At 37.7% G+C, this 26372-nt stretch overlaps 1 protein-coding gene across 3 annotated transcripts; it reads right to left on the bottom strand.

Annotated features, from left to right (window-relative positions):
• Positions 1 to 271: 271 nt before the first annotated feature.
• On the bottom strand, positions 272 to 26372 carry kbtbd3 (kelch repeat and BTB (POZ) domain containing 3). Of its 3 annotated transcripts, XM_069891252.1 has the most exons (5): positions 25333 to 26372; positions 19869 to 20023; positions 12066 to 12098; positions 11742 to 11976; positions 272 to 6533 (listed from the first exon to the last, which is right to left on the bottom strand). In XM_069891252.1, the coding sequence occupies exons 4-5, from the start codon at positions 11945 to 11947 to the stop codon at positions 4934 to 4936; spliced, it is 1806 nt and encodes a 601-aa protein (XP_069747353.1). In that variant the 5' UTR covers positions 11948 to 11976; positions 12066 to 12098; positions 19869 to 20023; positions 25333 to 26372; the 3' UTR covers positions 272 to 4933. The 3 variants fall into 3 exon arrangements, with proteins under 3 accessions (XP_069747353.1, XP_069747354.1, XP_069747355.1); XM_069891253.1 differs by lacking the exon at positions 12066 to 12098 and having other exon boundaries at positions 11742 to 11975; XM_069891254.1 differs by lacking the exons at positions 19869 to 20023; positions 25333 to 26372 and adding an exon at positions 13772 to 14013.

The raw sequence follows: 26372 nt of genomic DNA, 5'->3' as shown, positions 1-26372 counted from the left end.
ACAGAGCCCGATCACTCCATTCTGGTTACAAATTCAATTTCCAACTTTCTGTTATCTTCCAATTCATCATTCTATTGACTAACGAGTCAATAGTCTAGGTTTTCTTTGACTTACAAGTCTTGCTTGGAGATCTGTCTTCTGTTGACTAACGAGTCAATAACAACATCTTTATTGACTAAGTTGGAGCAACTATCTTCCTATATAGTCACCTGTATTCTGGAATTCCTTTATTTATGACTCGCTCTTTACAAATGATCGATGACAAAGCCGATTAGAGTTTTTCCAACTGTTTATTACACTTTTAGGGTTATTACATCAACTTTGAACACGATTAACAACATGATGCTTAATACATTACTTTAAAACGTGATTGATGCAGTCAATGGAGTTTTCAAGTCTAACTCTAGACTCTACATCTCAGAACAAAGAACAATTCAAAACTGGCTTTCATATCTCAAAATCACACAGAAAAAGACCTTGGTTTCACAGACTTTCAAAGAAATACAATACAAACTGGCAGCCCTGGCGATACAAGTGATTTTAACCTCTACATATTTGAAAATTATTGCAATATACAAGCACATTCATAAAAAGCGACAGAATTCCAACTCTCGCATAGCTACCGAGATCTTAAGAATTAAAAGTTCACATTATTTTGAAGAAGGGTCAGGAGTTCTCCAGAAGCTGTTCATTTTCATTTTTATATTCCAATTTGACTCATCACATCAATTGTGAGAATGATGGACTCTCCCAGTAAAACTCAATGATACAATGTGGAAATGAATAACAGAACAAGTTTTAAAGAAATCTATAAATTAAGAAGCTGTCAAAAAGTAGCTTGGTTTTATTTTTGGAGCCTTGGAAAGTTATTTTCCTACTTTATTGCAATTATAAGGCTCTGGGAATTTGGATATCCTTGAGAGGGGTGGAGAGTAGGAAGAGAAAGGGAAAACCAGTGAATTATCACTGACTGGAAAGGAGGCAGGAAAATTTTGCAGGTTTACTGTGCTGAAGATGGGGTTTGTAAACCATGGATTGCTTATGCTTAGTTCAAAGACAAAACTGTGCATCATGCTGTGCCTTACAAAATAAATTGCAACTTACCAATGTAGCCTTTTAAAGCAGAACAAATAGCCATGCCTCTGACGGCTCATTTTGTGCTGTGGCTGCTAATGTAACAGGAGACCCAAATTTTCCTGTCTTATAGAGTTTTCCAATAAGCAGTCATTACCTGCAGCTAATATATGATTAATGCATTAGACATAAACACCTGTGGGTACATAAAATTCCCTTTTGAGCCAACAGATACAAATGCTGTGATCTGCAATAATTGGAGAGATTCCTGGATACAAATAACCACTAAATACAAATATGATCATCATGCCCTGCCATTCCATTCCTCAAAAAGGGTATACTACTTCATTGCCATGCATCTGGTGTTCAATCAATTCCAGCCTACAAATCTTAGTGTGACACTGAAGTGCATGTTTACAACATGTTAAACCAAACATGCAGGTAACTGATCTATTTTGGTTTCCCATGATATTACTGATCATAAATCTAGCCTTTAACTATTACCATTTAATTCACATGGCAGTGAAAAGATACTAGGGTCAAGCAGTATTCTGGCTATGGCACTGAAGACACACTCCATAACTAGCTTTGCCTCGAATCAAAGTATTTCAATACAGCTCTAATGCTAATTTCTACATAATGATGTAGAAAATTGACCAGGTACATTCTGTTGACTAAAAAGAAAAACAAATTATATGTGGCTAATTACCATCCAAATCTGTCTTCAAGGGAAACAAATGGATGCAGTGCTATCATGTGATCATTACTTTTACCAATAACCTGTTCACTGATGCATAGTTAGGTTTCTCAGGACTATTTAGCCATGGATGAGAGATTTAGTCAAAATATGGATCAAAAGCAGAATGCAAGAGACAAGTTGGCAGAACTGAGGACAAAAAAAGCACTGTCCACATCAGAGACAATAGAAAAAAACCTCTACATTTACATCTTGATTGCATCCATTCATCTCCTTAAACTTTTATTCTCTCCATTGCTGTACAGTAGGTGCAGTGTGAACAATGTACAAATTGAAGTGTAGTTACTCAGCTAGGCCACTCCAAATTGACCTTCCCAATCAATGACCTGTACCAAAATATAGATAAATAAGAGCAGGCACATGAATGAACATAAATGAGAGCAGTAACATGATAAAACCATTAGCTGCAAATTTCCCTCCATATCATTGACCAAACCAACATGAAAATGTATTACCAATCCCTAATTGTAACTGGATATAATTCCAACAACATTGTGGGACTACCTTTATAAGAAAGACTGGTATTATTCAGGAATTGTGGTACACCAGCACTTTCTCCTGTGCAATTATGAACAGTCAGTAATTCCTGAATTTAAAAAAATAATTTAAGTATCCATGGAAGCAAAAATGATGCACATAAACTTTATCAATTCACCATCCCAGGTACAAGAAGTACATTATGACTGAAAAGCAGGTGATCCCTTGATACACATGGTGTGCCGTTATTTTTTTTTCACTACCAAAAAGTGATAAATCTGCCTTGCCCACAGAAAAAAAGAATCTCAGTGTTGCATGTACTCTGACCATAAATAGATCATCTGAAATACTTCTTGCAATGCTTAGGAGTTATATTCCTAGCTGAATGGAAAAACAAAGAGAGCCAAAAGTTTGAGAGAACAAAGTGTACTTCTTCCATGTTAACCACAAAGGAACCCCTACATCGTTTATAGAGGACTGTGGCCTGCACAATTTGACAGCAAGAGTGAGAGGAAAAAGGAGAAAGGGGCCCCAAGGATAACAGAGAAGCAAGGTGAAGTAAGAGGAAAAATCGTATGATGCACTTGGCAGAGTTAAGTTTTATTCCAATGTAATGATTGCTTCATTCAAGACCACACACATATATTAAGTCATTTACATTTTATGAGAAAGTCCAAGAACTGTACAATGCACATTTATTGATAAACAACCCACCTTCCACTTCTCCACACACCACAGAGCCTTAGTTTGCTGACAACAGCATTTTAAAGCTGGCAGAGACAGTAGAGCCCAGTGAGTGAATAAGACCAAATTAATGGCAATCAAAGCTCCAAGGACACCTGTGCAGAAGACCTAGCTATGGCATTCACAAAGATGACCATATGTTTCATTGTAACACCATCAATAATTCAAACAATTTTCTCGCTATCAGAACCACCTATGAAGTCATGAATTCTGATTTTACATTGAAGCACGGATCCAGTCTCCCTCTCAGTCATAGCCTCAGCTTTTTTTTTCTCCTAATGTTGTTCTCCATCGATAACCATTTGGTTATTCCAAATGAAATGTTAATTTCTGTGTTGGTGTCTGGAAAGTATGTAGTGTGCCACTTTTTGATATGTCTCCCTTCAAGGCTGGTAGATTGTGAATCATGCGGGAACAAAGCAGTTAGGTGAAAGGGTCATCCTTATTGGAATATGCCATGCAGATGATTGGCAGAACAGACATGCTGGTTGTTAAAAGTCAACAGCATACACTCTGCAGATATTTTGCCATCACTGATGCTCTTCAAACGGTTTTCATCAATGATCAGAAACGGTATGGAGTCAGTCATCTGTTTTAAAGGCTGGGGGTCTTTTCCTGCAAAAGGAGTTGGAATGAGTTAGTTTGTGGTCTTTGTGAGGAATTGCATGGCTTTGAAACAATGTTATCAAATGTGTATGCTGCAGTGAGTCATAAATTGAGAAAATGAGGGAGGTGTTCATGTACAGGAGAGAGGCTGCAATGAGAAGCTTATGAGTAATTTAGAAGAGCAAGTGGAGTCTGCCATTTTTAATAACCTGACACCTATAATGAGAACATCTACAACAGGTGAATCAATGTAACAAGGAAAAAATGCAAGTGTAGGGGAACAGATACTTTATATTTACACAAAAAAGGAAAAGTTTTGCAAAATCAAACACAAAGAAATGTATTCATCTCTTTTTACTGGCCTTGTCAGATTGAAACCTTTAAAGTTTTTCAACTCATATACTCAGATCGCAAATACAAGCATCTGATAACTTCATCCATCTCATTCCGTGGGATTCCCAGTGCCATTTGAAAAAGTGAAAATATATTCTATGTTCCACACTCCTCACTAAGACCACCACAGTTATGTCACCATTGCTATGTCTTAAAAATTCACACAAGCAGCCACATTTACTTCTCTTTGAATACATTTATCCTTTCAAATACTTGCCTAAATCAGCGTGGGGAGAGAGGTTCTTAAGGACAGCAATGTCAAATAGCTTGCCAAAATTAATGACAGAACTCAAGATGAAGAAAGATCACTAGACAAGGAACTAAAAGGCAACTGGTCCTTTGAATCATATTCCAGTCACTAGCCAAGTGGTATTATGGTTAAGTTACTGTACCAAAAGTCAAACATCAGACTGGAAGTAAGAATTTTGATACACATGTACATTTTACATAGTTTGTGACAATAAACTCATTGTTATTATCAAAATTCTATAAAACTCGAGGCACAAATTTTACTCCAGGCACAGAACATGTCAAATTGAAAATTCAAGTTATGAAATAAGATCTGGAATTAAAAATCTAGTATTAGAAACAACAGGAATGTCACAAAAATCTATTTAGTTCATTAATCTCTTTTGGAGAGAAAAATCTGCCATCCTTGTATGATTCCATACATTTCAATGTCATCAGCTCTCAATCAGCTCCTCATTTTGGAAGCAATTAAGGATGGGCACCAAATGCTGGCACTGCCTGTAACATCCACAAATGAATGAAAATTAAGCTCACTGCAGAGAAATAAAGAAGTGCTTTGAAAGTAATGATTTTTTTAAAATTACAATTTAAATAAATAGTTGGACTAGATATTTTATTGTTAATGCAGAAACATTATAATTGAGTTTTCCAGGGATCTTGATATCTATTAAATTGAATCACTTGACAGTGAAACTCTGTTAAAGCCCTGGGCATTGGCGATACCTCCTCCCATTCAGATCTACTACTGTGGTAGACCTGAACCTCGTCTGTAATTTCATCAGGAGCATAATCCCCACCTAAAATATAAATTTTGTCTGCAATCCCAACAGCTCCAGCATTGAAGCCTGCACATTCAAATGAGCCCTCACCTTTCCAAACACAGGTATCTGGACAAAAACTATAGACTTTGTAAGTAGAAAGATCACAAATATACAATGTACAATTTACTGGAACAGCTTTCACCAGAGTAGCATGAAAAAACTGGCCGAATTCTGCAACAAGTTCTGACCATTGATCAGAAGACACGTTATATTTAAAGAAACAATCCAGTGAGGGGTTGAAGATTTCAGCAATTTCCACCTCAGCTCCAAGGACGTATATAATGTCTTTGCAGGCACATGCCTCTGGATAATATATTCCTTTTGGTAAATGGCTCACTGATCTCCATTGTTTTGTAAGAGGATTGTAAGATTCAACATTTAAAAGGCTCCTGATTTCACTTGGTCCTCTTGTTTTCCCTCCTACAACAAAAAGCTGATTCATTGCAATAACTGATGTGTGCATGGTCCGAGAGTTTTTCATTGATGAAACCACATTAAAATTGTTTGTCCTTGGACAGTAGCACCATGTCTGATCAGTTGCATTGTGACATCTTTCTGCAATATGGAGTCGTATAGATCTACTACATTTAACATTACATCCCCCAGTAATAAATATTTTTTCTCCAAAGGTGACCAAACTTGATCCTGGAAAATCAATAATATTTGCAGCAGGTAATTCCTTCCAGGAATCACTCTCAATATTGTAACAAAATGAATGTTTAACCATACTGGTTTCTTCTGTTTTGTGAACAAATATGTATTTCTCTGTTGTGGATGGTCTTGCATCAGGAAAGAGTCCATTAAATTCTTTTTGTTTGTTCAGAGCTTCATTGACAATTTCTATGCATTTGGGATTGTTTACTAATAAACTTTCAGATTCCATAAAATCCTCCAGTGTTTCTTTGGATAGCAGATGCAACCTTACCAGATTAATCAACTGAGGCAAATATTTTTCTCTTGAATCAACATCATAATTAGTCCAGAGAAGAAGAGCATTCAGAACAGTGTCTTCATCAGGGACATTCAATGCATCTGCTTCAAAGCATTTTTCTAGCAGTCCAGCATTAATTTCTAAGAAGTCATTTGATTTTAACAGAAGAGAGAAATTCTGCACCACAAATAGCAAGGCATGATTGTACAAAGCAGTAGAGCCATAACTTTCAGACAGAGACAAAAGTTGTAAGCAATTGGTGAGATCAAGAGTTTTGATGAGAAAATCACTGCAGGCTTTAGCTAGCAAGGAAACTTGAAAAAATGAAGACATCTGAAAGAACATTTCAACATTGGTCTCAGATATCTCTGCATGCCCTGTGTAAGCAAAATCCAAAAATGCCCTCACAGACTCCGGAGATAAATTTGAGATTTTTACACTTCCATCATCCCTTTCTCTCATGTGAACTTCAAACATGGCTCTGTAATGGAAACAGTAACATGGCTACTGACTTTAACTGGATATTATAAAAACTAAATCTTAATCATTTCTTATATGATAAGCAGTTTTTAGTTAAACAAGACAATTTGCAATATACATCACAGTCTCTCAATTCACTTTTTGGTCAACTTTTATAGAAGTTAATAAACATCAACATTTTCTTTTAATCAATAGTCAAAACAAACTGAGATGTACTACAATTATTTTTATACTTCATGTAGAAAATTTAAATGGCAATAATTTCAAATATATTTGGAGTAAGCAAATTGAGGGGATTGGTGAAAAGCTACAAATATGGGATGCAGCATGGAAGTCACAAAACCTCATGAGCATTAAACAAGAATACTGAAAGAAACAGAGAGGTGATGATACCTAGTATTGATTTGACTAAAGGCCCAATATTAGGCATCCCATTCTTTCCAGTTGCTTTTAGAAAATGCAGGGAGAAATGAAATAGTTTTTTTTTTAAATGAGAAAAATTATTAGATTTTAGTTAACTAATTTCATTTTTTTGTGAAAATTATAGTATTGAAATATAGAATGTGGTGCATAAATGGATCATTTGTATGTGTGATAAAGAACATGGATAAAAATATTTGTCCTGGAGTTCCTTATCTTTTCAATTTAAATTACTATTTATAGATTGACAACAGAATAATATGGGATTTGCTGGTAAATTAGAAGAACATCGACACTTTAGCTTGAGTAGGCAGAAAAATGGAATGCTCTCCAATTGTGAAATAAAATATTTTGTGAACCTTAAAAGTGTAAGTATAACCAAAAAAATGTGAAACTCTCAAGAGAGGTGGAACAGAATAGCTATGCGTTTTTAAAATACATGAAATGCGGACCAAAAATTCAAAACTAGAACTAAATGATATTTTGGGTTAAATACAAAAAGTTGTTAAGTAATTAAAACGAGGTCAAATTAGTAAATAATCTATTTCACCCTTCTAACCTGCCCTTGTATGCTTTCTGATTTCATACAATTCGGTTCAGCTGTCACAAAAGGAAGGAAAACTGTTTACTGGCCTTTACTGTGACAGAACAGGAATTCAGGATTAAAGATGTCTACTATAATTATATATGTTCTTTGTTGTTCTGCACCTTTAGTATTGTGTACACTTTGGTTTCCTAATCTAAAACAGGATATACAAACAGAATGCAGTGAACATTCACATTGAATTGTGAATCCCAGGCATTCTAGATTTACCATAGGAGAAGAGATTGGGTTGTCTAAGTCACTATTCTCTTGTTTAGAAGAATGAGGGAAGTTTAATTGAAACTTACAGGGATCAACAATTTGGATATCGAAAGGAGGATTTTCTGGTTGAGCAGTTTAAAACTGGGACCCAGTCTCAGAATAAGGGATAGGCAATTTACAACTGAAATATGAAGAAATTTATTCGTGGAGTATCTCTGAAAGCAATTAGCCTAGAGAAATGTGTTCATTTAAAACAGAGATTAATAGATTTCTGGATATCAAGGAATATGGGTTAGTGCAGAAAAATGGTGTTGAGGTAGAAGATCAACTATTATTTTGACCAAATGACAGACAATATTCAAAGGACCAAATGGTCTGCTCCTACTTTTAATCCTTGTATCTATTTGTGCATGTAGGTCTGTTTGTTTGTCTGTTCTCCATGCAAAATGCAGCACTCTAGAAATGCCTAAGGAGGTTCAGTAGGGTAGCATTTGATGCTGAATGTTATGATCACATTCATGACCTTTAAGGTCATATGAAGTTCTAAAGTGTTTTTTGACCAACTTGCACTGACTTGCATTATTGCTTGTTCTACAAGTATTTACTCGCACTGACTTGTTTCATTGTTTACTATAATTGTGGTAACATTTGTGTCTGAATGTCATGACTACATTGTATTTAACCTTCAAGGTCATATACAGTTCAATAGTTTAAAAAAATTGAATTTGCACCAGGGACACCTCAATTAGTTACAGTGCTGTGCATCAATGTACATTCAGAATAAAAACAAGTGGCCAAACCCAGAAAAACGAAGCAACATTGGCAAAAGCTCTTCACAAGCCCGTAGACTTAAGACAAAGGAGAAAGCAAGAGACAGCAGAGGAACAGCGAGTCTCACCTCACTGTTGATGCTTCCAGACATGCAAGGAGCAGGCAGCAGGAAACAGAACAGCAGCGATAAGCCCATATCAGTGCTCAAGCCTTCAGACAAACAAGGAGCAGGCAGCAGGACACTAAGGAACAATGCCAAGCCCTCCTTAGTGCTGATGCTGCCAGACATTCCATGAGCAGACAACAAGAGTTTGCTGAGGAAGAACGAAACTCTAAGTAATATGGACAAAAGCCACCAGCTGAAGGGCAGCATCATTTTCAGTTACAAAGAATACAAATGTGGTGTTTGAAAAAATATATTTATGTAGAATTGCCATGAAGTTTTTTGGGTAATTTGTTTCAACCATGTAGTCAACAACTAAGTATTTTATTTCCCGGGTAATGCTGGGTATCCTGTTCATCCTTAATAAAAATGGATTAGGTTGGCACAAGCTTGATAAATTCTTATTCATAATTTCTTTTCCATTTAACACAAATCACTGTATGAACTTCAAATTTTGCAAATACTTGTCTTTATACAGGATTTTCTCATGACCGCAGATCAAAAAATCTTTTAAGTGTAACCATTGTGCAACTCCCACAAATTGCAAAATGATTAACCAAATAATCTGTGTTGATAATGATGAATGACTGATAAATATTGGTCAAAACATCCCCGGTGTTCCTCAAAAACTAGAGTGCATGAGCTTACTAGAGATACCAAATGGGACTGCATTTTCATGTCTTAGCTACACTATACTTACTACTCCTTCAAAATTGCACTTGTGCACCAGCCTAGATCTTTAACCCCTCAAATATTTGATTCAAGAGATAAAAGACCTGGTGACTTCTTTAAATTAGTCTGCAGAATTTGGGTATTAGTGGCTAATCCAACATTTATTGCTCATCTCAAACTTCCACTTGAATTAAGTGGCCAGTTAGGGTATTTCAAGAGGCCATTACGTACCAATCAAATTTATGATAGTCTAGGTTCATCAGAAATCGTAAAGATGGTAGTTTCTTGCCTGAAGAACATTAATGAATCAAATACTTTTCTTTTCAAAGTAGTGGTTTTGTGATTCACATTATGGATAATGATTGGATTTGAAGTTGCACCTCTAAATTAATTAGTATGTAAAAGAGAATAGGTTAAGTAGGGAATGGGACTACTTTAAGATCCGGCATAGACTGAAGGACCAAATGATTTTCTTCAACATCTTTACAAAAATATAATCAGTAGTCCACATTTCTCTACTGAACTATTGCAATACTATCACGAGAAGAAAATTTGCTTTTGGATACCACTGGTAAATGAGGGGAACAGTGCAAATCCAAGCACCAGAGATACCATATAGTGTCCGGGTGGAGCAGAATTACCCTATATAGATTAATATTTCAAAAATATATATTCCATTTAATTTTCTAACTGGAACCTCAGTTATTCATTAAAAACAGCAAATTTAATGAATGCACCTGATTGTTGTATAATACCAGAAGCAGTGAATTTTACTGTTTCAACATTTAAGTCTTGACAAATCCACTTGTATTCTAATAAACCAAAAAGTTTTAAAATGCACCATCATTTTGATTTGTAGGCTTGAACATTTTAATAGCTGCTCATTGAAATGTTGCAAAATATCCACAATTATTACAAAAAGAAGTTATTGTAATCAACAATGTCCATTTAATAAAAAAACAAAATGCTGGAAACATTCAGCAGGAAAAAAAAGTCAAATTGAATTTGCAGATAAAATGGGGAGGGGTGAACAGGAAAAAATGGAGCAGCTCAGAAAGGGTGAAGCCAGAATCACAATGGTTGACGAGCTGTAAATTAAATTATCTACCTCAAAAAGCCATGGGAGAAACTCAGTTGGGCAGGCAGCATCCATGGAACCAGAGGGATCATTAATGTTGCAGGTTGAGATTCTGCTTAAAAACGTTTAAGGTATCTAGCCATTATAGAAAGGTGAGGGAAAAGGGTGAGGCCAAAGCTAGTAAGTGATAGGTAGATCCAGGTGAGGAGGTGTGAATGGGCAGATGGAGCTGTGAGGGAGGGAAGGATGGAGAGGAACAGAAGATGGGAGGTAGTGAGTTTGGACAACAAAGGGATGCCGATTATGAACTCTGAAATGAAGGCAAGTCTTTCATACAAGGGAGTGGAGGCAGAGTGATGGGCACTTGGGAACAGTAGAGGGGAAGAAAGGGGATTCAGTTGAGTGGGACGTGTGTATTTTTAGGCCATTGGAACCAGGTGGGGGAATCGGAAAGAAGAATGCATGTGAAAAGGTCTAGGTAGATCAGGAGAAAGAAAGTTCCAGAAGGGATATGGGTTACCTAAATTAGTTTGCATAGACAAGCATGTGTGGAAGTGGTGAGGAGAGTTAAAATGACTTGTACTGGGAACTCAAGAGAGCCACTGCAATCAGAGTGTGTCCATAGATGCTGATTGGCTCCAGAGATGTTGTCTGACCTGCTGAGTTCCTCAAGCAGCCCATTTATTACTCCAGATCTACAGTCTTGTATTTCTGCCACGCCAGCCTGATTCTCTCTTTCCTGATCAACCCAGGTTCTAACACACACACATTCTTTGTTTCCAAACCTGCACCCCCTGACTCACGTTAACCATTCTTTCCCCTCCCCCACCTGGTTTTGTCTACCTATCACACATACTTAATCCAATGGTTCCCATAACAAAGTGGGAGAGCAATGTAGAATTAAAGCAATTTTTTTTTTGTTTAATCCAGTCCAGAGGAGACAACTGGCCTCTGGTGGCTACTGAATGTTGTACACTAGATTGGAAGATGACTAATTCTCTATCCCCCTCTGACCTATCTATCTACGATTCTGCAATTCTTCACAACTTAAAAGTTGATTGTTTACATTTTTCCTAGTTGCTCAATGATCTTCAATCTGCACAGTTAAGTGTTTCCACAAATGCCTCCTGACTTGTATAATGTTTCCAGCACTTTGTTTTCCTTTCAGATTTCCAGCATTTGCAGTTTTTTTTCAACCTCCACTAAGTATTTGTTAGCAAACTACTGCACCAAAGGAATGTCGAATAGCATATATTGAAGCAATCAAAGCAGCATTCAAAGGATGTTCTTTTAAATTTACCTGAAAAAATCACTGCATGCAGCAAGAATACATCTATGGCATGGAAACTTTTCTTCTTTGACAAATATAGTGAAATCAAAGAATACGTTCTGCTCCCGGAAGTTCTGAAGTACATTCAAAACCTGTTTTCCATGAGTCTCAGCCAGCAGAGAGACAGCTCTCTTTTCAGTTACTCCATTGCAAGTAGCCCTAGAAACTGAATCCATGATTGATTTTATATGACTTCTCTATAATCTGTAAAGACAAAACATTCTAATATTATTTTTGAGGAAACATTTCCAAAAAGTTCATGAATAAAAATAGAAAATACAGCAAATACTTAACAGGCCAAACTATCCATGTACAGCATCTGTGGATCTATAGATAGATAAATCAAATCAATATTTCAGGTCAATGTGATTTCACTACACAAATATGTTCCAAAATAACGTCAAAATCACATTTACACAGTATTATTATGCTCCAAACATGGTTAAAAATATTTCTATCATTTAATTCCAGGGTTATACATCAAAGATGAACATTTACTTTGCCAATGTAGATATTTATTTTTCACTTCTTGACCAACCAGAGATGAAACCCACCCTTCTCAGTATCTAATCATAACAAAACTTCTTTTGTTTCTAACGATTGTTGCCACATCCTACCACAGATCATATACACTCAACAATGGTACCTTATTTTTACTGGCAGACATCTATTTATACCCCTGTTGAAATTAATTGCTTGCGATATACTTTATCTTCTTTTAGCAAGCTAACTTTGAATCCAGTTTTCCAACTTGCTTTGGATCCCATGGGCTCAACCTTTTGGACTAGCTTTGTCCAATGTTGAATACAACTACACTGCCCTCATCAATATTTTCCACGATGGTTTTTTTTGGACAAAACTATTGAATCAAATTGTTCAGACAGGATATCCCACCAACAAAACCACACCTACCATTCCTGATTAACCCTGCCTTTCAATTTTTAGGTTAATCCTGTCCCTTAGAATTCTTTCTAAATATTTTCCTGCCCTGACATTAAATGCACTGCCCTGTAATTACATAATTCATTCCTGCTCTCATTCATACAGCATAGCATAGGGTGGCAGAGTTTGCATAGTGCTTTGTGCAATGCCATTAGTGCCAGAGATTGGGTCTGGGGTTTGAGTCCCATGCTGTCCGTAAGGAGGTTTGTGCATTCTCCCTGTGTCTGCGTTTGTTTTTCCTAGGGACTCCAGTTTCCTCCCACCGTTCAAAATGTACTGGGGATGCAAGTTAATTGGGTGTAAATTAGCAGCACAGACCCATGGGCTGAAATGTCTGAAAAAACCCCACTAAACTGCACAGTACAGGCTCTTCATCCCTCAATGTCATGTTGACCCATACATTCCTCAAAAAAATATTAAACCCTTCTTACCCTGTAACCCTCGATCTTCTTTCATCCATGTGCCTATCCAAGAGTCTCTTAAATGCCCCTAATGTTTCAGCCTCCACCACCATCCCTGGCAAGGCATTCTAGACCAGGGGTGTCAAACTCAAATTCACGGAGGGCCGAACTAAATATTTATTGAAAATATTCAACAACATCTGCATGTTTTCTCTTCTTTCAACATATGTAATGTTAAACTTTTTCTTATTAAAATAAATGTTTAATAATAGTTTTGGATAAACTCTTTCCAGAAGCATTAACAAATGAGAAATAAAATATTCAATAATAATATTTCTCTATAGAGGATTTGTCAAATGTTGCTAGTGTGCTGTCGAATAGTAAAATCTGAGGGCTATTGAGAATGTGGGAGAATAACATGATTCCTGAAACAATCAAATGGGTGACTGATTGTGGGCATGAACTCTAGCAGGGTTATTTGCCATGCCCTTTTTCCATTGGTACAGATATCCTTTGATTTACACTCTTTTCAAGTTTTATGCCTAATGAGCTTGTATCCAGGTGCAGGACCATTTTTAACCAGGAATATATTTATCACTGTGACATGAAACTATTGGAAGATCGTTTTATCCTGAGATTAAAGTTCATAATACTTACTCAGGCCTGTGTGCGGGAGGGCGGGGTTTGCGGGCGATCGGGTTGGACAACGACAGTGCGGGGGCATCGGCTCTCGCTGCAGGGCGGCATCTCGGCGGATCAGCGGCCCTGTCACCGTGAGTCGCGGATCGACCTGCGGCAGGGAGGGGGAGTGGGCAACGGTCCTGGCGAGGTCAGGCCCGAGGCCTCCGGTTCCGGGCACTGGGAAGCGGCCTTGGCTTCCCCTGACACCGGCCAGGCCCCAAAACCAGAGACCACGGTGAGACCCTGCAACGTAAACAGAGGAGGTGGGGGCGATTAGCAGGCTGACGCCAATGCATTCTGGGATTTGTTGTATTACTGTGCATGCGCTATACTGGCGCGGCGGCCAGCGGGCCACCTCTAATACATTTTTGAAATGATCTTGTGGGCCAAATATAATCATATCCCGCGGGCCAGAGTTTGACATGTGTGTTCTAGACACTCACAACATGACCTAATGTTATTGAAGCCCAACATCCCAAAGGCCTTCTTAATATTAACTATCCTATCAACCTTTGAGGCGACCTTGAAGGATGTATGGATTTGGACCCCAAGAATCCTCTGTTTATCCACACTTCTAAGTAACCAACCACTAACCCTGTACTCAGCCTTCTGCGTTGCCTTCCAAAATGCATCACTTCACAATAATCCAGATTGAACTCCATCTGCCACTTTTCTGCCCAACTCTGCATCCTGTCTTTATCCATTTATAACCTACAACAACCTTCAGCACCATCCTCAAACTTACTGATCCATCCTTTTGCCTCTTCATCTAGGTAATTTATAAAAATCACAAATAGCAGGGATCCCAGAACAGATCCTTGTGGAACTCCACTAGTCACTGACCTCTAGGCAGAATACTTTCATTCCAATACGACTCTCTGCTTTCTAAATGCAAGTCAATGTTTTATCCACACATAAAAAGATCCATGCATCCCATACCTCATGACTTTATGAATGTCTTTCATGGGGGACCTTGTCAAATGGCTCACTAAAATCCACAGACCACAATTACCGCCATACCCACATCAATTTCCTTTGTTTCCTTCTACATTTAACATTCTCCGGCACCTCCCCTGTGGTAAAAGAGGACTCAAACATCATTGCCACTGCCCCAGCTATCTCTTCCCTCAGCAACCTGGGGTATATTGGATCCAGCCCCGGGAACTTATCAATCTTAATGTTTCTAAGAAGATCCAACACTTGCTCTTCCTTAATCTCAACAATGTCCAGCACACAAGCTGTTCTATTCCATCCTCACCCTGATCAAGGTTCTTTTCTCTTGTGAATACTGAAGCAAAGTATTTATTTAGGACCTCCCCAACCTCTTTCACCTCAAGGCACATGTTGCCTCCTTTATACTTTAGCGGCCCCACCTTCATTCTCATCATCTTTCCGTTCTTTATATATGCACAGAAAGAACTTGGGTTCTCCATAATCCGACATGCCAAGAACTTCTCTTTTTTTTTGAATAATTTATTTATGCAATACATATAAGATCAAGTAATGAACAATATACCATAGTAATATAATAGAATGTTAAAAAATATATGCTGAAACTATACAAGAAAAAAACTAAAATCTAAGATCTAAAATCTAAAATAAAAAAACTAAACTACTACAAGTAAAAACTAAACCCCCTATTAACCCACCCTCCCCCTCAAACTAATCTAATCCCAAAACTAAAATATATGATATTTCATTATAAAACAATTACAAGTAATTCACTCGGATTGCATCAGTTGACAGTCAGAGACCTCAAAGACATCATAAAATTATTATACCTTCAGGGAAAACTTCATTGATCAGGGAAAAATTTTAAAAAATCATAATTTTAATTTCATTATTTTATGGACCCCAAATTTGCAAAAATATGGAATATTTATCCCTTAAATTATACGTAATTTTTTTTTCTAATGGAATGCAACTTTGAATCTCAGCATGACATCTATCTAATGTTAAAGAAACATCAGATTTCCATGTTACAGCAATGTAACAAATTTTAATTGAAAATCTGACAGTGATAATTTAGGAGTGACACTTTTAAAATTTCCTAACAAAAATAATTCAGGGTTTAAAGAAAATTTCACCCCCGTTATCTGTTCCAAAAATTTACTAATAGAAACCCAAAAAGGGTTGACCTTTGAACAAGACCACATAGAATGAAGAAAAGTTCCAATTTCTGTTCCACATCTAAAACATTGATCCATCTATGGTCCAAATCCATCTACTCAATTTCTGAGGAGTAATATACAGTTGGTGTAAAAAATTATAATGAAGTCATCTATATTGTACATTAATAGTAATTGTCATAACTTTACACAAGTTTTGTCAATCTTGTTGATCTATTACGGTATCCAAATCTTGTTCCCATCTTTCTTTGAATTATGCCAAGGCCTTCTCATGCTCCCTTCGTGCTCTCTTAAGTGCTTTCTTAACCTCTTGCCTGGCTACCATATACTTGTCATGAGCCCTTCCTGTTTCCTGCTTCATATATCTAATATATGCTTCCTTCTTCCTCTTGACCAGCTGTGTCACCTGTTTCGTTAATCACACCTCCCTTTTCCTAACCTATCCTGAACCCAGCACAAGAGATCCCTAAACTTCATTCATTTTAGTTCTGTACTTTCAACTTTGAACATGGTTTCCAATTTACTCTTACTAGTTCCTGCCTCAGACCATTGTAATTAACCCTTCCCCAATTAAACACTTTCCCATTTTGTCTGCTTTTATCCTCATCCACAGTTATGCTAAAGCTCAGGGAGTTGTGGTCACTCTCACCAACGTGCTCATCCATCGAGAGGTCTGTCACCCGTCCAAGTTAATTACCCAGAATTAGATCCAGTATGGCCTCTTCTCTCATCAGATGGTCCACATACTGTGCCAGGAATCCTTATTGAACACACCTGCAAAATTCAGTCCTATCTATCTCTTGCAGTCAGGACGTGCCAATCAATATTAAGGAATTTGAAGTCTCCCATAATAACAGCCCTGTATTTTCTACACCATTCCAAAATCTGCTTGCTTATCTGCTCCTTGGTGTCCCAAGGACTATTTGAGGGCCTATTGGCTACTCCTAGTAAAGTGATTGCTCCCTTACTATTTCTAACTTCCATCCACAACATCTCAGTTGACACTCCCTCAGCAGCATCTTCGATTTCTATAGCCATGGTACTATCCCTAACCATTAATGGTACTCCCCCTCTTCCCTTATCTCCCATCCTATTACTTTAAAAACACCTAAGCCCCAGTGCCTGCCCATCCTTCAGCCAAATCTCTGTAACGGCCACAACATTATATTTCCATAAACTAATCCATGCTCCAAGTTTATTCCTTTTATTCCTAACATTCATAGCATTGAAATAGACACATTTTAAACCCTCGAAATGACTACTTTTATGTTTTGTCCCCTGCCTGTCCTTCCTCACAAACTCAGAACACATAGCATCATGCTTTTCACCTTCTGAGCTATTTTCTGCACTCTCATTCTGGTTCCCACCCCCTTGCTAAACTAGTTTAAACCCTCCCCAACAGCTCCAGCAAACCTGCCTGCCAGGATATTGGCCCTCTCCAGTTCAGGTGTAGCCTGTCCTTTTGGTACAGGTCAGACCTTCCCCAGAAGAGATCCCAGTGGTCCATAAATATGAACGAACCTCTGCCCCCTACACCACCTCTTCAGCCAAGTATTCAACTGCCACAACTCTCTATTCTGACGCTCTCTGGTGCATGGCACCACCCTTGAGGTCCTGCTTTTTTAAAACTTCTTTCCAAACTCCCTATATTCCCTCTTCAGGACCTCTTCACTATTCCTGTCTACGTCATTGGTTCCCACTTGGACCACGACATCTGGCTGCTCAAGCTCACCCTCCCGCTCCAGAAAACTGAGAACTCGATCAGAAACAACCCTGACCCTGGCACCTGGGAAGCAACATACCATCCTGGAGCTTCTAGGTTGTTCACAGAACCTCCTGTTTGCCTAACTATCAAGTCCCCGATCACCATAGCTCTCCTCTTCTCCTTCTCTCCCCACCCCCCCAACTTCCCTCTCTGTGCTAGAGACATGACCACTATAAACTTGCCCTGGGAGATCAATCCCCCCCCCCTCCCCAACTGTAATCCAAAATGGTATAATTATAGTTGAGAGGAATGGCCACAGAGGTACTTTGCTCTCTCTGCCTATTCCCCTTCCCTCTCTAACAGTCACCCAGCTATCTGTTGCCTGACTTTTGGAGGTGACTAACTCCCTGAAGCTCCTCTCTATCACTGCCTCTGCCTCCCAAATGATTCAGAGTTCATCCACCTCCATTTCCCTAACTTACTCTCCCAGGAGATGCAGTTGGATGCACCTCTTGCAGGGGCAGTCATCAGGGACAATGGTGCTGTCCCAGATTTCCAATATGCTGCATTCAAAGCATTCCACTGCCCTAGCTGCTGTCTCCACTATCTATCTATACAAAGGTCTTACCTGACCTTACTTTACTGGAAACAAGCTCGTCCTCAGCCTCTGCTCGCTAAAGCCTCGTGAGTCAATGCTTTAAAGTCCCACTCCTCTCCTAAGCCGCTCACACACTGGCTGAGCTTGAGCTTACCCTCTTTTTAATTTGTCACTGCCCTTTATCAGTAGAATTAACACTCGCAGCTCTTTACTAAAGATACCACATTTGTTATTTCTCAGTCATCTGACAAAAATGTAAAAATCTGTCATGGTTCCCTACCTCCCATAATAGCCTGAAATAAATCCCATTATTACCTTAGGATTTAACAACCTTTATGATTTCTAAAACATCTAATACCTAAAAGAAATAACTTACTATCAAATGGCCCGTCCTCTTCCTTGGAATTTATGACCTCAATGTCCTTCTCTTTAATGAATACAAATGAGAAGTATTCATTTAAGTTATCACCCACACTTATGTCACCTCTGGTTTCTAACAGGTCCTTCATATATACTCAGCTTACCCTCTTGCTTTTAGTGTATTTGTAAAGTATCTTGGATTTTCTTAATCTTGTCTGCCAGCAACATTTCATGGTCCCTCTTTTTCTTCCAAATTTATTTTCTTACTTTACTACTTCCTCACATTCTATACACCTGAAGGGCCTCACTTGTTTTCGGTACTACACTCTGAGATTGACCAATAAATCTTGATTGAGAAGAACTAATGAGATTATGGTAAGTTTGTGCAAGGATATAGGTAGATGTGTTAATTATATTCTTTTACCCCTCTATTGACTATGTAATTTGTTCTTTTGCAATATTAACATAACTCTGAAAAGATATTTATTTATCTTAATCTTGAAATCATGAGAATTGAAATGAACATTTCCCTTGTTACCACTTTTTGACAAAATAGCAAAAGCTAATGTAATTCAAATGCTGGAAGGACATATAGTATTGTCTTGTTGATATTAATGCAGTTCCTTTCACAACATGAACAAAATTGATTGAAAGAACTGCGCCTTACCTAAGTGACATGGCTGAATCTACAAACAGAGCCACTAACTGAAAGATAATATGGCATAAGTTGATCAACATCATATTCCACGCAACTGGAAAGATGCATTATTATGAGTGTATTAATTCTGAATTTCTTTTAATAACTTAATACTGAATATATTACCATTTTTCAAGATAAATTCATGAATGGTTCGCTATTTGATATCCTATTTTGTTCAAATATTTAAATAACCTAGCAGGAAAACAGTTCGAATAACCACTATGGATAAGGTTTGGCCAAATAACCAAAGTAAGGTACCAAGAAAGAAACGTCAAATAAAACTGGGCCATTTTTTTTTTAACCTTGATGCACATCAGTCGCAAAGAGAGGGAAGAAAACGCTGTCAGCAGAAATATGTTTTGATTTAGACCAGAACGCTACAGTAACTCTCTGTTTCGGAAATGTTCAGTCAGGTGAAGGCCACATAACATTATTTCCCTTACAATCCTCTCTGCTCGCTGGCTGTTGATCTGCGCCAGTTAACAGCGGCTTTCCTGTACACGTTCAATAAAAACATCTATATATATATATATATATGTATCGGATGAACCATTTCATTTCATGTTCTTACACATACTCACCACAGAACACCGCCTCGAGGGATTACACTGTCATAGCGACAAGACCGGAAGTACAGTGCAAGGGAGGATCTGACGAAGCAGCCGCCATCTTGAAGACAAATAGAAGGCGCAGCCTCTGCCTGGCAAGGAGGCGATAGATGGGCAGCACCTAAGATCTGATAACGACAGATGTCTGATTATAATTCAGGATGCAGAAGATTTGAATTGCTGTTACCCTTTCTCTCGCTAACATAGGCACTGTCTTTGTCGGTATCATTTGTTCATTTAAGCTTAAAATATGGATTCTGCTCAAAAAAATATCTGGCCATCAGGCGAAGTGGGAGCGGGGTGGGAGGTGGTATTGAGGGAGATGCCCAGTAAAATCGTACCATGGAAACCATAATTGTGTCATTCCCCTCTGGCGCTTAATTGCACAGTTTTGAAATTGAATCGTACCGGGACAGTGTTTTGAACGCTGTTAATTCGTTTAAATGCGGAGAAGAGAGTGCTACGAATTATTTCATGTGAAATTGTGCCAGTTGTGAAAATAATCCAGGCACATATGAGCATATCCAGCATTTCTCAGATATGAGCCTTGCATTTAACAAATCCATAAGAAATAGAAACAAAAGTAGGTCCGTCTGCAACGCCCCTCCAAAAAAGCGGGTTGCAGTACCCAGTAAACCTTTCACACCTGTAACTCGCGAATCTCCAGCAGTGACGTCACGGGTTACCCGTTACGTTCTCGCAGGGCAGTGAAATCGAAGCGGGAATCCCCGCTCCATGTATCAAATAGAGTTTAATTCTACCCCTTTGAGATAAAGTGAATACAACAGTAGTTGATCAGTGAAATGGGTCATGGCGCAGGCAACGTGCTCTTGTATTTTATTCTTATCCTTTCTTAGGTTTCTTTGGGTTCTTCTTGTTACCTTAAAGGTTTTTTTTGACTTTAACGTCATTGTTTTCTTTGTTTAATTTTTATAACTTTTTCTTTTTTTTTGAATTAGGGTACGGGCGGGAGGTGAGAAGAGTAGGGGATAAAAGTGACTGTATGATATACACTATTGTTGGAGAAAATGTATTATTTATTTGGATTTGAGTTTTTTTGAAAATCAAAAATAAAATTTTTAAAAATTATAAAAGACCATGGGGGAAAAAACATGAAAAACATGCACAGTTTAATAAGATACTCAACGTATAAAAGACCATGGAAAAATCTACCGCCAACTGTTCAAAGTTAGGACAAACCAGACCGGCTTGTCATTATTCCCTCAACAAGAGAGTATAACAACTATTTACATAGAATAACGGTGGAGCTCTCAGCGCGCAGCTGGCAGGGCTGTCAGCTCGAGTTTTCTTATAATTTTTCTTTCTTTGGCTTGGCTTCGCGGACGAAGATCTATGGAGGGGGTAAAAGTCCACATCAGCTGCAGGCTCGTTTGTGGCTGACCAGTCCGATGCGGGACAGGCAGACACGGTTGCAGCGGCTGCAGGGGAAAATTGGTTGGTTGGGGTTGGGTTTTTCCTCCTTTGCCTTTTGTCAGTGAGGTGGGCTCTGCGGTCTTCTTCAAAGGAGGTTGCTGCCCGCCAAATTGTGAGGCGCCAAGATGCACTGTTTGAGGCGATATCAGCCCACTGGCGGTGGTCAATGTGGCAGGCACCAAGAGATTTCTTTAGGCAGTCCTTGTACCTTTTCTTTGGTGCACCTCTGTCACGGTGGCCAGTGGAGAGCTCGCCATATAACACGATCTTGGGAAGGCGATGGTCCTCCATTCTGGAGACGTGACCCATCCAGCGCAGCTGGATTATTGAAAATAATTATAAAGCGCTTTTAAACATCATATCTTCAGGCCTCTTCAAACTCACAATCCTTTCGATGAGTTGTCCTTCAGAGAGCCTCTTCAAACAGAAGGAGATGATCATGAACTTCAGGACCAGGAATGACCACCCTCCACTACACATCAACAACCCAAGAGAAGAGAGATTGGAGATCACCATTCCTTGGAGTTTACTTAACTAGTGACCTATTGTGGACACTCATCTCCTTATTTGTCAGAAAAGCACAACAGCGAATGCACTTCTTGAAAAGACTGAAGCAGAGCACAATCGAGACCATCCTAGTCTGCTGCATCACCGTGTAATACAGAGAAATGGATCGGAGCTGAATCCTCAGGACCATAAGAGTGCAGAGAGGATCACTGGAGTCTCCTACCCCCCCTTCGATGTGATCTACTGGATCGTTTTCTAAAGATGGTGAGCAAAATCATTGAGGACACCTGTCAGCAGCTCCTGTCGGGAAAGAGATACAGGAGTATCAGAGCCAGCACCACCAAGCTGAGGAACAGCTTCTTCCCATGGCAGCGAAAATACTGAACGATTAAAAGAACTGGTCACACTAACCATCTGGAACTCTCATATTCATGAAGCAATATTTATTCATTTGTATGCATTAAAACTTGTTCTGCCTATGTATCATTTATATCTGTGTTGATGTCTGGTTGTGTCTGTGTGTTTTGCACCAAGGACTAGAAAACACTGTTTTGTCAGGATATACTTGTGCAATCAGATGAAAATAAATAGCATTTAGAAACGCTACTGCGCATTATGAACTCAAACTTCATGAACAACTTTACACACAATTCAGTAAACAGTAAATTATGAACTCCAGGATTAAATTCACATGTAACATATTTATTTAAACATTGAGAATGGGTACTGTGCAAAATATACATATATAATTAACACATTAATGCATTAAAGATGAATCTACTTAAATATGTACAAATATTAACGTTTGGCAAGTATGGTCAATCATAATTGTTCGCAATAAATGTTGCAGGGTTCAACTTGAAACAGATGAACTGAAAGTAAAAAAATGTTCAGATTGTGTCCAATGACAATTCAGTTGATCATTCAAAAACATGCATCTGAGTTGAAACATTGTTCAACAATTCTGCGAGTTTAAAAAATGACAGAAGTTATCAGAACTTAGATGGATTTACTGAAAATTGTAACTTTATTTTTAAAACTTTTTTACTTTCTCAATTCTTTTTATTTCTTAAAAGTAGTGGCAAAGGTCAGTAATTAAAGGACAGCAGGAAGAGAAATATTGACCAAATAATTGTGCAGTTGGCTCTAGATTCAACTACATTTCTCTCTTCTGTCATTTCAAGGAAGTGAATATTTAGGAAGGCTAGAGTAATTTTAAACAAACCCATCCACAGGAAACTTGTAGGCTTCAGCCCACTGCACTTTATTTAATTTTCTGCCATTGAAATAAAACAACAGCAAACCTGGATGTATTGTAAACTGGTGCTCTACCTCAATCCCCTCTTTAAGGAGCTGCAGGATTAGGTTAAGTTTTGTTTAATTTAAGGAGCTGCAGGATTAACCATATAACCATTTACGGAGCGGAAACAGGCCATTTTGGCCTTTCGAGTCCGCACCAGTTCACTGATTTTGTGCGCCCTCTTCAGGCATTGGTCCCGGTAGATTTGTCATGGATAAATATATTTGGAGAATTTGGAAATACTTGACAGAAGAAAGAACACCTTTTGTTTGGAATAAGAGGAATGGAACTCTGTGGTAGTTTGAAGAAAGAAGTTACCATCTGGAAAACTCTGCCAGGGCAAGTTTCATCAGCGAGACACTGATACTGTTGATTTATTTTTCTACTTTCCCTTCTCAAATTTTTTCACTGCAGCCTTATAGCTGAATGACTTATTCTTTTTTCTTTTGTTGTATTAAATCATCCAGCTAAAACAATAAATGTGTTTTTTAAAATCTAATTTTATATTAAACATAAAAGAATTTCCAGCCATTTTCTAACCAAAGATGAGGGGAGTCCTCTAAAAGGACTCTTTATTCTAAAATTAGAAGAGCAGATATCTGATGTCAATCTGTTCAAATGCATCTGATTATTTTAGCTATTGCAGCATTTCTTTTTAATTGAAGACCCATAAACAGGTATTCTCTTTACTCAAGAGATGTGTATATCTTGTAAAAAAAAAAATTAAATTGCAATAATTTCAAGTGCAGAATGAAGAACTAAAAAATTAACAATTGGTCCAAATAAAAGGTGAATCTGGGGAATGGAAAAAGGTGGTGGGATATTATCTAAACAGGGATTTTTTATAGTCTATATAACATCCCAGAAATAGCTGTAACTCTGGAAATGGAGGAAATTTTAAAAAATTGCAATGAAAATTGAAAAAATAAATGGCAGTGTTGTCAGAGCTGCTGCCACTGGTGAAGACCCAGGAGAGTGGAGAATCAGTGTTCCTCCAAAAGGTTCAACAATTTAGTCCCAATACCAATGGTTCTGTGCAGGTTTTAATCAGTCTGTTAAAGGAGCTAAAGGTGTTTTTAAGAAAAATCCTGCAAACGTGCAGATTTGTGCCCAAGATGGCAGTGCCTATGCTTGGCAGTGGCCACAATACGCTGCAAACCCCATGGAGTAGCAGACAGGTGCAGGGCATGAGAAACAGAGAGAACACCCCTATTGAGATGGAGAAGCAGAGGAGATGACCCGAACAGGATGGTGACAACAGCAGTGGACCTGCAAAGAGCTAGTTGCTGAAGGATCCATGCAGGCTGCGGGCGACCTGCATTCCGGGAACCAAGTATCAGAGTCAGGAATTGAGAGGGTGCTGAGGTCAAGTTAATGTGGCAAGATCAACATGGATAAAAGAGAACAAGTAGAATTAGATTTACAGAAGGCACATCAAAAGTAGAAGCTCATGATGTTGGAAATCACATATTGGCAGGGATAGAAAATGACAGAAACAGAATAAGCAGAAGTAAGTTTATTCCAGAAAGAAAGATATAACAGTGATGTAGCACAGAATTAGTACCTCAGCCTTTACATTTTACAATTTATATGTAATTTGGATGAATTCATGGTTCCTAAATTTGCTTATGTCAGGAAGTAGGAAAATATGTGGTGAAGTGGTTGCAAAGGGATATAGATTAATTAAGTGACTTGGTAAAGATCTGACAAATGCATCTGAAGGATTGCATATGGAGATGAGGTTTCTTTTGGAATCTGGGGTCATGGATTAAAATAATGTGAGAAATTCTGAACTTATCTGTTTGGCAGGATAAATGAAAAAAAATCATACTAGATCATAATATCCAAGATATCCTCTGCATATCCACCTTATTAAGACCCCTCAGAAACTTGCACTTTTTCTAATCCACTTCCAGCCAATATATTAACATGTCTTTTAAATGAGGAGATCAATAACATATTCTGAAACGGTCTGATCAATGCACCAAGTGAAACTGTATTCATGTTTATGTTAATTTCCTGAGTGCAAAACAATTTTTGAGAGTTATGCTCCATGACAACCAGACACCATTTCAATTCAGAGATCTGCAATTTCTTCATAAATATAATGCGCTTATTTATTTATTCCTGCCAAAATTGATAACTTCACATTTTCCAAAATTTTCTATTAAATTAAGAGTAAATCAAAGTACTTACAGAATGTATATTGTGGAATTTTCCTTTTACATATTTTGCTAATGGCAGAAGAGAGAAAATTTCAAAATTTAGCAAGAAAACAGCTAATTTGGTAAAGTTCTGAAATTAATTGATTGTGCACAAAAATGTAATAACTCATCAACCAGACATGATTAAATTTCTGTTCTTATTAACTTCAGAAATCTCTGAACACACCAACAACACATTTAATGAAAAAAGATCCTCATTAACAGTGAGGTAACATTAATAGAAGTTACAATTCCAAACGGTTAGATTAAAAAAAACAAGATCTGGAAGATGGTCTGATTGCAATGACATCTTTATATTTAAATTTAAAAACACTAAAATTCAGTAAGCTTGAGCACAATCCTGAACTTCATTTTTTGGAAGGATACGAGGTGTTAAATCAAGGAATACTTATAGTATTATATTCAAAATCTTGTATTTTGCTTCATTGAAATAGCGGTACATTTTGAATCATCACCAATGAAGGGTATAAAATTAAAAGTGTGCACCTTGCTTAATTAAAAACAATAGGCATCTTGTGAGCCATCAACATAATTATTCAAATATTTGTTTGATGGTAAAGAAGAAAACCTTTGCATCATTTTTAATATGATTTGCATAAGTGACATGCTGTTGCAATCACATTCAACACACATTTTTATATTAGTTTTGGTTAATAAACAATTGCATCTAGGTGTTTCCCCACAACATTTTAACAGTAGATTCACCATATATTGCTTCTTAAACAGTAACAGATGTTTTTGTTTTCGTAAACGTGTACATATGTCATGGTAAGGATTAACAAAGCTAAAAAAAAAGTTTTTTCAATCTTCAACCAGACATCAGTTTGTAAATCAAATATGGCGTTTAACTCATAAAAATACCTGTTTATTAGCCCAGGAATGCACTTAATGCCAAATTGTGCAATCTAATGCACATTCACATGCTCCAATGATTCTATTAATCAGTAAGAATAATAATTCCACACAATGCCAAGCTGCATATTTAATTTTATGCTGAGAATAGATAACCTC

Source organism: Narcine bancroftii, chromosome 7, assembly GCF_036971445.1.
Source record: "Narcine bancroftii isolate sNarBan1 chromosome 7, sNarBan1.hap1, whole genome shotgun sequence".
Taxonomy (NCBI): Eukaryota; Metazoa; Chordata; class Chondrichthyes; order Torpediniformes; family Narcinidae; genus Narcine; species Narcine bancroftii.
The sequence above is the reverse complement of the archived record's forward strand: the minus strand, read 5'-3'. Positions and strand labels throughout refer to the sequence as shown.

Excerpts from the sequence above, each read along its gene's own strand:
- kbtbd3 (XM_069891252.1), bottom strand. The coding sequence starts at position 11,947 with ATGGATTCAGTTTCTAGGGCTACTTGCAATGGAGTAACTGAAAAGAGA. Across the intron at positions 6,534-11,741 it reads GCATGCAGTGATTTTTTCAG|AGCCATGTTTGAAGTTCACA; the intron begins GTAAATTTAAAA and ends TTTCCATTACAG.